Source organism: Carassius carassius, chromosome 1, assembly GCF_963082965.1.
Source record: "Carassius carassius chromosome 1, fCarCar2.1, whole genome shotgun sequence".
Lineage (NCBI taxonomy): Eukaryota > Metazoa > Chordata > Actinopteri > Cypriniformes > Cyprinidae > Carassius > Carassius carassius.
In genome coordinates, this window is record NC_081755.1 from 3,154,598 (window position 1) to 3,166,179 (window position 11,582).

The 11,582-nt window shown below is 37.9% G+C and overlaps 2 protein-coding genes across 5 annotated transcripts; one reads left to right on the forward strand and one right to left on the reverse strand.

Moving 5' to 3' along the window:
- The first annotated feature begins 214 nt into the window (after positions 1 to 214).
- On the forward strand, positions 215 to 6,284 carry LOC132139679 (G2/M phase-specific E3 ubiquitin-protein ligase-like). Of its 3 annotated transcripts, none has more exons than XM_059548229.1 (14): positions 215 to 599; positions 2,027 to 2,240; positions 2,401 to 2,476; positions 2,603 to 2,887; positions 3,001 to 3,063; positions 3,345 to 3,421; positions 3,559 to 3,612; positions 3,949 to 4,154; positions 4,312 to 4,402; positions 4,506 to 4,668; positions 4,811 to 4,914; positions 5,135 to 5,279; positions 5,666 to 5,792; positions 6,182 to 6,284. In XM_059548229.1, the coding sequence occupies exons 4-12, from the start codon at positions 2,687 to 2,689 to the stop codon at positions 5,199 to 5,201; spliced, it is 1,026 nt and encodes a 341-aa protein (XP_059404212.1). In that variant the 5' UTR covers positions 215 to 599; positions 2,027 to 2,240; positions 2,401 to 2,476; positions 2,603 to 2,686; the 3' UTR covers positions 5,202 to 5,279; positions 5,666 to 5,792; positions 6,182 to 6,284. The 3 variants fall into 3 exon arrangements, with proteins under 3 accessions (XP_059404212.1, XP_059404221.1, XP_059404204.1); XM_059548238.1 differs by having other exon boundaries at positions 216 to 599; positions 4,339 to 4,402; XM_059548221.1 differs by having other exon boundaries at positions 216 to 599; positions 4,300 to 4,402; positions 6,182 to 6,283.
- Positions 6,285 to 6,658: 374 nt separating this feature from the next.
- Positions 6,659 to 10,259, reverse strand: LOC132139758 (uncharacterized). Of its 2 annotated transcripts, XM_059548363.1 has the most exons (7): positions 9,896 to 10,259; positions 8,727 to 9,391; positions 8,582 to 8,627; positions 7,986 to 8,077; positions 7,750 to 7,860; positions 7,349 to 7,625; positions 6,660 to 7,033 (listed from the first exon to the last, which is right to left on the reverse strand). In XM_059548363.1, the coding sequence occupies exons 2-7, from the start codon at positions 8,816 to 8,818 to the stop codon at positions 6,809 to 6,811; spliced, it is 843 nt and encodes a 280-aa protein (XP_059404346.1). In that variant the 5' UTR covers positions 8,819 to 9,391; positions 9,896 to 10,259; the 3' UTR covers positions 6,660 to 6,808. The 2 variants fall into 2 exon arrangements, 1 of the variants encoding a protein (XP_059404346.1); XR_009433657.1 differs by lacking the exon at positions 8,582 to 8,627 and having other exon boundaries at positions 6,659 to 7,033.
- Positions 10,260 to 11,582: the final 1,323 nt, after the last annotated feature.

Below are 11,582 nucleotides of genomic sequence, written 5' to 3' on the forward strand. Positions count from 1 at the left end.
TTCTGTGTATCTTTGACTTTTTTTTTTCAGTTCTCATTCTGTTTGACACTGTATGCTGCAAAACCATGCTGTTTTTTTGAGAAGGGTCTGTCTGCAGACTGCAAGAGAGGGGCATAACTTGAAAGGGGCATAACGTGAAGTAGGGGGCGTAACTTGAAGTAGTCCAAATTACACAGAACCACACGAGATGTAGAAACAAGATATTTATGGTGTAAGATCGCTTTCAAAAAGATGTATGCACAACTTTAAACATTTATAATCGTATTTTTAAATATTTGTGCGTAAATTAACTTGGGCACGCAAAATTAGGTTTTCATACACGTGAGTCAATACAATTACATTTGTGTTTTTATGTAAGTGTGATTCTAGAAGCTATGACTGTAAACATTCACGAGTACAACTCTGATTTCTACGACTACGAATTCTTCATTATGAACACAAATTCAAGTTTGTGGGGACGAGTAAAGAACAGTTGAAATGACGTCACTGCCGTCACAGGGCAGGTAATCGAACCTTGATTCCATCTAAAGCGCATGCGTCAATGGTGAAAGATGGCTAACAACAGACCTGAGGCTGCTAGCCCAGGCTCAGCATCACAGGTAAAGTAGATAACGTGTTTATTCAACATTTTATACGATTTTACTATTTTTATAGCACTTTATAATTATAGAAATTTCTGCAACTCAGACGTTATTGCTTTTGCTTGCAACCTAACGGTATTTACTCGCTGTTAACTAGTGCTAGGCGATGTTAGCGTTGATGAAGTACTCTGTGTAAAAAGTTACATTATAGTTAGTAATGTTAGAACTTGACCTGTTTCGCCGATTGACACTGCATGAACTGCAATAAACTTAACTGCTATCATATGTTTAGCAATGTCGACCAGAGGAATAATGAGTAATGAAAACTGAGCCAGACAAGGTAATTGCTTTAGCTTGCCAAAATAATGATAACGTTAACTTAGCTACGCCTATTAGATTGCAAACATTCTTCAGTTGTAATGTTTTGAATGTCTATTTAGCCTAACGTTACATAACGTTACGTTATTGCTTTTGCTTGCAACCTAGCTGTATTTACTCGCTGTTAACTAGTGCTAGGCGATGTTAACGTTGATGAAGTGCTCTGTGTAAAAAGTAACATTATAGTTAGTGATTTTAGAACTAAACTGCACTGTTATGATATGTTTAACCATGTCGACCAAATCAGTAATGTTAACAACTGAGCCAGATATGATGAGATAATGTCAACCAGCAAGTCATTGTAATGTTAATGAGCATAATGGGCTAATACAAACTTTTGACTCAGTGGTTCAGTATCTGCTTTTTATTCACGACCAGAGAACCTGAACGATTGAGGGTAATAAATTAACTTATTAATAAGCAATGCAACATTTGTTTAAAACCAGTCATTCAAGGTCATCAGTACATTCATGTATTCCTTTTAGCAAGGCAGAGTCAGTTGCTGGAGACCAGCCGCAGGTTCGGACGAGCTTGCTTTCTAGTCTGAATGTGGACCAAGACCCGGGCATTGACAAGCCCTACTATGATTAATGTGTTTTGCAGGTGTTCTGTGTAATACTAAAAATACCTATGGCTATAACATTTGGCATTTAGTTATTGTCTTTCTTATTACTCAGGGCTAATTAACAGACATCTTAAGTGCAGCCCAAAACCTGGTGTTGCTATTGAGAAACAGTGCACCAGCAAATGTCATGCCAGTCAGTCTGGGCAGTACAGGAGAAGCTGCTGTTGGACAGGAAGCGCAGTCAGTGAGGCCTCAGCGCAATGACTCTGGACAGTCTGTCGAACAAGAAATGGCTCGGTAGGATACATGGGGCATTTGTCTGCATTCATTTTGTTATTGTACACCCAGTGTAGGTACTTTTAGACAAACTAGCCCCGATTCTAATGTAAGCAAAACATAACGTAATTAGTCATTGAGAATGTAGATATATTTTAAGTTAGGTTGTTTTGTGTTGATGGATGACAACATAAGAGAATAATAGTTTGCCATCTTATATGTTTAGGTCTTTTCCTGGATTTTTCCGAAAGGAGGCAAGAGGCAAGAAGCGTTTTGCACCATATACACCAACACAACCTGGGAAGAGCTTTTTGGTGAACTTTTTTCTTCTTGAAAAACAACGTGAAAAAACACCAAATGGAGAAGAGGAACTGCAGCTTATACTGGCTGGCCTTGGAAAACGTTCATTAACCCTTAATGAAAACATCACACATTCAGAGGTATGTAGTCATTAATTAACTGCCTTGCCTAAAGTAATATCTAAATATTAAAAACACCCATCTTACAATTCATATTAATGCTTGACGTAATAAATATTAGTATGACAAAATAAAAATCATTTTACATTTTACAGTTATAATCCTGCTTCTGTCATTTTAGTTTTCAGATTTGCTTTTGAGCACATATCCAAGACTGGCAAATATCTGTGGAGGCTGGTTGCTGCACAAGTCCACAGGTATGTAGGCATATACAGTGTATTAATGTCAATGGTTTCAAATTGTGTTTCAATGTACTCCCTAGATGAGTAATTGCTGTCTATCCAGATTGGCTATATTTAGTATCTACAACTGTTCAATTTTAGGTGGGGGTGGGCAGCGGAGATTGGCTGTTATCCCTCCAGATTTAAATGGATACATCGGCCAGCAGCTGAAAGCAGTGAGCGGGAATGGAAAATATACAATGTACATTGCTCCTTTACAAGAAGAACTGGATACAATTCCTTTACCACCAGAAGCAAAAGAAATTTGAGAAGATGCCCAAAGCTCAGTGTACAACCTGCAAAAAAATGGTTCTGCTTCAGATTCTTCCAGGACACATAAAGGAATGCAAGAAACAACTTGTAGATTTTTGTGATTCTGCCGAAGAAGTATGTTAAAGCTTGGTCTTTTAGGCATTATTTCAGAATTTATTGGATTGAAAAATTACATGTTTTTATTGTGTACAGCGCTGAAAAGTGTTGTTATTGTGTTTCATCCCCAGGAAAGCTGCAAGGAAGAACATGAAGATGAATGCTCAGCTGCACTTTGCTACGAGAAAAGCAAGGTAAGATACTTTTTGCTGTTATTTTAAGTTTATTTTACAAATGCCATATATTAGCACTCACAAATATATGTAAAAACAGCATTGTAACTTGTAATTGGTCATTTCCAAGGTATATATTCTTTGCACCAATTGAAGGTCATGATGTTATACATGTCACTTTGCTGGTGCTAGAATTTGGGCTCTACAAGTGTTGTTTAAGTTTCTTTAGCTTAGATATGTTTTCTTATATTTCAGGAGTAGTGTGATGCTTTATTCACATGCATTGTAAATTAATTTGTTAGACCGCTGAGTGTCCTGTGTGCGGAAATGCATTTCATCCTGAAATCATTGAGTTCCATGCAGCCAGTTGCAGATTACGGTAATGTTGGTTTCAGTGCTAGTTTTTTATGTTGAATGTTGATTTGACAGTAAATTAGATGTAAGGAGATTTCCTGCCAAATTTTAAATGTAGTTGTTTATTGTTCATTCAGGACAATCTGTTTTCTTTGTGTGCAGAACTTCAGATGATGATGGCCATGAGTCAAGTGATCCAATCAGTACCTTTCAAAGGTAAAATTGTATATTAGGGAATTATGGTGGTGAATGATGTTATCTGAACAATAAACCCTTAAAGAGATACAGCTTTTTCCTGTTGAAAGTGATGTTATGTGTGGTCATAGAGCAATCTAGTAATCCAGAAACATGGTATGTTTGTGATATTTTGCCCGTTCTGACTTGCATTGAGACCTCACCTCACTCCTGAGAGCGTCACCAGTATAGGAGGATGTGCGAGTATTGTACCAGGCCTAACGACCACCCTGAGAAACAGTAGCAAACACCTATGAAATCATAAAAACCACATAGATTTAGTTGTGATTCAAATGTTAAATGTCTTTTTTTTTTCAGTTCTGAGGACATCTTGAATTGGATTGGTAATCAGGTTGATGAGACAAACACATTTTCCATCTGTGTGTCACGAACTGATCTCTACAACAGAGGCATGCAACAGTGGCAACGGCAGAAGAAGACCTCGCCCAAATGTAGACTTAAGGTCACATTCTTTGCCGAGGCAGGCATTGATACTGGTGCCCTTTCCAAAGAATTCCTCACAGGTACAGGTGTATGTCCATATTTGTTAAATCAGACGCATGTGTCAACAGGGGGCCTCTGGTGGTGCAATGGGCTCAAATGCTGATTGGATGGAAAAAATGAACATCGAAGAGACCTTTTGAATTTCATGTATTTGTTGTTTTCCAGAAATGCTGGTAGAAATAGAAAAAAGACTCTTTGTTGAAGGTCCAGATAAGAAAGGGAAGAATCCCGTTTACTGCCTTAACAGTTTGGACTGTAACTTCTTCAGGTGTGTAATTAAGTTCTTTTTGCAAGTTGTCTTTAAGCATATTAATTGCAGTACTACTTTAGTTTATATCCTGTTTCAATCGTTTAATTCTTCCATTTATTAGGACTGCAGGAGAAGTCATGGCAGCTAGTCTGGCACAAGGCGGACCTTGCCCTAACTTCCTGCGTGAATGGTGCTTCAGATATCTCTGCTCTGGTGACTCTGACAGCATTCAAGTGTCTGCCAGTGATGTCACAGATTTGGAACTGTCACAGCTATTTGTAAAGGTAAGTCCAATTTTATCACAGTCAATAATAGTATTAACTTCATTATGACATGGATTGCACAAATCTAATGAGTTGCTTGTTTGACCGTAGAGCACAATTATGCAATGAGAACAACTTTCACTTAACACCAATCGACTTTCAGATAAACAACGCCAGTGATGACAACATCAGTGACCTGATTGGTGACATTGTGACCTGCGGATACACTGGAATCGTGTCTGTGGATAAAAGGGACAGCATAATAAGGTATATTAACATTTTTGGTTTTCATTATAGAAAGGGAGTACAAGGAATAGTACAACAATTTGTGACTTGATTTGGAATTTCTTCTTGCAAAGCTATGTTGTGAAGCCACTTTTAAATGTCACCAAATTATAATTTAACAATTATATATTTTTTCCTACTGTAAACAGTTTTACCACAAATGTTGAATCTCCTGATGAAACACTTTTATATTGTCTGATAGAGCTGTTATACTTCACTCCACCATGAGACTCATCCCGATGCTTGACCAGCTCAGAAAAGGCCTGTAGCTCTATGAACTACCAACGATCATGAAGACCCATCAAGACCTTTGCCAACCACTGTTTGTTACAGAGGAAGATGATAAGGTACATTTTGTCTCAACCACTCTTAGGCCAGACCTGATTTTGTGGTCAACTTAGAGAAGTCCCTTTACATCTTAGGGCTTACGGTACCTTGGGAGGTTGCCGTTGGGGAATCATATGAATGGAAAAGCCAGTAGTACACCGAGCTAGCAGCCGAGGCAGTGCTTCCTGCTGAGGTTGGATGTGGAGAGTTTGTAGTCATTTTAACAACCAGGCTCCTCAAGGATGTGGGGATTCGTTCCAAGAAAGTGCAGATTCTTCATAGGGATTGTAACAACATGTCCTAGTAGCTCGACATGGGTTTCTGGTTGCTTTTAATTAAGCATTTATTTTTTTCTGCAATAATTACTTATGTTAAATGCAGACTGAAATGTATTTTCTTCTTAAAGGTGGATGCAGTCTTCATTCTGGAAAACAGCCGCCCTGTCTTCAGTGAGATTGGTTCTGCCAAACACCGCATGGAAACAAACATCATGAATTTTTTCCAGGACTACCTTCAGGAAATTGAGGATTCTGGTGTGTTTTAGACAATATTGAATAATGTAGAAGTAGTAAGCTTTTCTTCTGCTGCCCTGCAGTAATTTATACAGCACAGTGGAAATGGCTAGCTATGAATTTACACACTCCAATAAATTCACAAGCCTTAACGTTTCTTTTGCAGAATCTTGATTTTAAATGTGATATTTAATATTATGACCTCTAGAATAACAGTGCTTCATGAAATTTTACACACAGACAGGGCTTTTAACACCCCCTGCTCCCAACCTAAAAAGGGGCTATGCTTAACATGTTAATCTGATTTAATTGAGGGATTGTATTAACTAATTGTATTAAGTTGAAAAACAATTAAAAAGATGCTGCCTTCCTTTATTTATCCAGACTTACATTTAATCTCTTTTTTTAAGAACAAGATGGCCCAAGCAACAACAACAACATTGCTCCAGAAAGTTTGACTGTTGGAAGAATCATGCATTGGCTCACTGGACAGGGACAGTGGACAGGGACACTAGGCCCTTCTGCCTAGTGAAAAGAAGGACTTTGTCATAAATGTGAGATTCCACCATGACTGTGACACACAGCACACTGTTTGTTTTCCTATAGCCAGCGCCTACAGTCGTACAATAACATTTCCCTCAGCGCACCTGAAAACATTCAGTGAATTCAAAAACATTATGACATTAGCCATATGCCATGGGCAAACCTTTGACAGGGTGTAACAACTCACTCCAAGGGAAAACTAAAAAGTAACTGCATAAGTCAAAATAGGCATTGAATTGTTTTGTTTTATTGACATTTTATTTGACATTTTCTTGTTTCTGTGAATAACTTTATTCATGGTTACAAAACCTTTTTTTTCCTGTTATTAATGGTTCACTTTAAAACCAAAATGAATGAGGAGTTAGTTTTTTTTACCTCACTGTTACTCCCATGATAAAATGAAGTAATGTCACAGCAAGCCTTTTGTAACTGGCAGTCTGTTTGCAAATGTTCAACTTCATTCCATTAAATCTTTTGTAAGGACTGCTTATATCTTAAGTGTTTCTTTGTGTCACACATAGACTTTCAATGCACTGAACCATTGATATATAAATGTCTCTGCCAAATGATTCTGATGATGCAGAGGGATTGATCATGGGCTGTACAGTTTCCATACTAGCTGGAGTCAGGGGGCACTCAATTTCTGGGACTTCAAGTCCATAAGGTTCTTCAGGCACACCATCAAACATCTCCCAGTCAGTTCCAAACAGCTCCATGTTCTGAAAATAGTGTTATTTTGTATGAAACAACATTTAGAAATATTTGAAAACACTGCCAAGCACACATTGACGTACAAAGGCCTAATGCAGTGACAAAAGAAAATCTATCAAATCAAGCTCAGTTATTTGTCTAATTGTGTGCTTACTCTTACATACTTCTATATTATTATTCAATAACCTTCTTCTAGAGTTATTGACACCATTCAAAAATTTAATTTCAGCTTTTTTTATATAAGTCTAAATCGATACTTTCAGGTTGAAAACATTTTATTTTATCATTTTGTAACTGCACTTTGAGAGATTGCTTCAACAAACCTGCAAATCTTCATCTGTGTTACAAGGGTTCTGCATGTGACCCATAACCCAGAGTTGGTTAGGTGTGAGTCCACCTTCAGATCCTAACGGATGGTTGTCCCAGCCCTCTGTGAATGTGTGAAGGGCCTCTGCCAGACGCGGAAGGAACACATAATGGGCACAAAACAGATGGACAGCATCTGACAAATCCAAGAGGCCATCTTCTTCTAGACTGTGAAGAACTTCATAGTACAGATGAGTGACAGAGGTCCAGACATCTCGCCATAGGCGTTCAATCCTAAATAAGAAATAACAGGCCTTACTCAACTCAAAAGTAATCATTCACATAGTCTTACTTAAAACACTTTCCAACAATGATTTAACATTCTCACTATGAATATACTGTAGATTATCATTTTAACCTTTGGTTGTGTACACTTCGCCCAGCGATGAAGCTCCCTCTTCCGGTGCCTTTAACACTGAACATGGTTTCAGCAATTGCAACATTTTCAACGCCTTCATCGCCCCTGACCCTGGAAAATGAATAGGGGAAATGCTCAGTTATAATTATCATTTATCACAACAAAATATTCCATTGAACATTACTGAAATTATCAACAAGAGCATAGAAACAGTAGCACAAGATATCACTATTTACCTAGAAGGCCAGCCAAAGTTTTCCACTGCCTTGAGGAAAAATGAAAGGGCAGTGTTTGAGCAGTTATTTGTTGCTGGTTCCAGATACAGTATCTATACAGATAACAGAGTTTCATATAGTGAATCTGCAAACATTTAAATATACTCACATTGCCTACTGCACACACAATAATAACTTAGGGTAAAGTATATTACCAAATGTAATGCACCAAAAAATTTGCTCATTAAATGTGACTTTTGCTGTGCACATGGATAAATGCACAATATTAAACTGCATGTAATCAACTACTGTTGTCCTTTATTTTGATATATTTACTTTTACTTCCGGGTCATCTGACCCACCGGTCTTGTTTTTCTTAATGTCTTAATTCAGTGGAGAAACGAAAAAATGAATTTGCAAAAAAAACAAAATCAGACTGTCATTTGAATTTGGTTTTGTCATTATACGTTTTGGATTTAAATAATAATAATAATAAATAATAATAATACGGACGGAACCTTATGCAGTCTATCAACAATGAATACATGAACACAAAAATATACAGGAAGAGTAAATCACTATAATAAAAGTAGTAAAAAAAAAAAAAAGTGATGCACCTTTCTGGAGTAACCATCTATTGCTCCAAATATGACAATGTTGTACCTTGAAATCAAAAGGATGAGATGACAATGAGCAGTTAATGAAGAGAGCTGCATTAACTCAACACCCATAATAAATTACATAAATAAATGAATATTTTACCTTATGAGCTTATGGTTAGTGTCCACGTGCACTAATGACAAAGGCCGCTGTACGAAGTATGTCCTCCTGACGATGCAACCAAGCTGTGTCATTCTTTCCTAAATTCCTGGAGCATCAACTCTGTGCATGGACTCCTTGATGCGATTCCACTGAACTCTATGTCCATTTGCTTGGAGGCAACCTTTAACCATTCTGTATCCTGCATTTGGGATCCTGGTTTTTATGGAGATGACAGCATCATCCAGATCACTGTCAGATAAACTGCTGTATGTAAGTCTTGTGGACAACCTGAGTTCATGCATACGCCGGAAAATTGTACTTTGGCTGACACCCAGCAGGTTGGCGATACAAGACACTGGTAAGGGCATGTCAATAAGCCTGGACAGCAGCTCCTCAGAAAAACTCAATTTTGGTCAGCCGAGTCCTCCTTCTCTAATAAAAACACAGGGACTCTCTTGGGAAAGAGCTGCGTGAATCATTCTTTGAAGGGATAAAAGACACTCCACAATTTCAGCTGGGATGTTTAAAATGCTAGATGCAGATGCCAGAATAAAGGCTTCCTGATTTACAACGTACTGGAAGTAGTCCAAATTAAAGTATGGTTGACTTATGGAGTCAGTGATCCTTGATTCCAGACGCTGCAGTAACTGAGCAGCCAGTGGTCCCTGTAAATGACAAAATACATATTAGATGCAATACATGGTACCGTTAACTTAGCCTTACCATTTCAACTTTATGTAACGTTAGGCTAAATAGACATTCAAAACATTACAACTGAAGAATGTTTGCAATCTAATAGGCGTAGCTAAGTTAACGTTATCATTATTTTGCAAGCTAAAGCAATTACTTTGTCTGGCTCAGTTTTCATTACTCATTATTCCTCTGGTCGACATTGCTAAACATATGATAGCAGTTAAGTTTATTGCAGTTCATGCAGTGTCAATCGGCGAAACAGGTCAAGTTCTAACATTACTAACTATAATGTAACTTTTTACACAGAGTACTTCATCAACGCTAACATCGCCTAGCACTAGTTAACAGCGAGTAAATACCGTTAGGTTGCAAGCAAAAGCAATAACGTCTGAGTTGCAGAAATTTCTATAATTATAAAGTGCTATAAAAATAGTAAAATCGTATAAAATGTTGAATAAACACGTTATCTACTTTACCTGTGATGCTGAGCCTGGGCTAGCAGCCTCAGGTCTGTTGTTAGCCATCTTTCACCATTGACGCATGCGCTTTAGATGGAATCAAGGTTCGATTACCTGCCCTGTGACGGCAGTGACGTCATTTCAACTGTTCTTTACTCGTCCCCACAAACTTGAATTTGTGTTCATAATGAAGAATTCGTAGTCGTAGAAATCAGAGTTGTACTCGTGAATGTTTACAGTCATAGCTTCTAGAATCACACTTACATAAAAACACAAATGTAATTGTATTGACTCACGTGTATGAAAACCTAATTTTGCGTGCCCAAGTTAATTTACGCACAAATATTTAAAAATACGATTATAAATGTTTAAAGTTGTGCATACATCTTTTTGAAAGCGATCTTACACCATAAATATCTTGTTTCTACATCTCGTGTGGTTCTGTGTAATTTGGACTACTTCAAGTTACGCCCCCTACTTCACGTTATGCCCCTTTCAAGTTATGCCCCTCTCTTGCAGTGTGCAGACAGACCCTTCTCAAAAAAACAGCATGGTTTTGCAGCATACAGTGTCAAACAGAATGAGAACTGAAAAAAAAAAGTCAAAGATACACAGAATATTGTTTATTTTAATTCTGGTGCTCTCTCGTGATGGCTCATGATGCGTCCTGTGATGTGCACCTGTAATCTTTTGGGGGGCATAATTTATAGTAGAATGACAAAGTGCTGCTTCATATCGAGGCAACATCTGCACTCAAATTGAGGAAATGGAGCTGGTGTTCTCATGTAACATCAAGAAGTACAGAGCATGGCAAATAAAGGAGCGTATATAGGAGTATATTGAGGACCAATCAGAGGAAGAAGTTGTCCAGCGGATTGAAACTGCAACAGCCTTTGGAGCAACTTGGAGGTATTGTATGTTGCTGTCCAAAGAAGCTATTGAGGGAAGCAGAAAAGAAGAACATTTAAGTGGATCACACTACACAACACACTATCAGTTCATTAACAGTCTTGTGACAGCGAACACTAGTAAAATATGCGCAAATCTTTGCCTTATTGGTTGGACTGCTACTTTGTTCATATCTAGACAGAATATTTAAAGGCCCAAACTCCAGAGAGAGACAACAGGGGCCGGTTCTTCCTGGGAGCTTCAGGTGTCTCTCTTAGCAACCCAAGAGCTGATGTGCAAAAGCTATGACAAAAGTAAGTATTGTAGCGTTTCACACGGATACGGTTGGGTTTCACAACAGGCCACGGTGGACATCATGCCTTCATTTCTCCCTCTAATCATATCCGCAGGTATGTCATAAGGCTCCAGGAGAGAGCTGTGCAGCCACCGAAGCCACTGGCAGGACTGATGGTCGATCTACTTAATAAATAAATTAAGACATTTCTTAAGATAAATTCCACAAAGTGCGTAAGAATGTTCTTAAGCGCAATTCTTGAAAGAATCTTAATAAGTTCTCAAATATATTCTTAAGAACATAGAAGAAAATAACAGCCATTATCTGAATGAATACATGACGCACTGCTAAACTCACACTATTGTCTTTTTGCGCTTCCGGAAGATTACCCTGATATTCATAATAAGCACGCACCTTAAACTGTATATTTTCGTTGCGACTTTGACTGGTGCTCAGCTTCATGTTTTTAATGAAGCCTATTTTTGAACAGTTAAATAGCTTGTCTCGAGCTGCAGCGATATG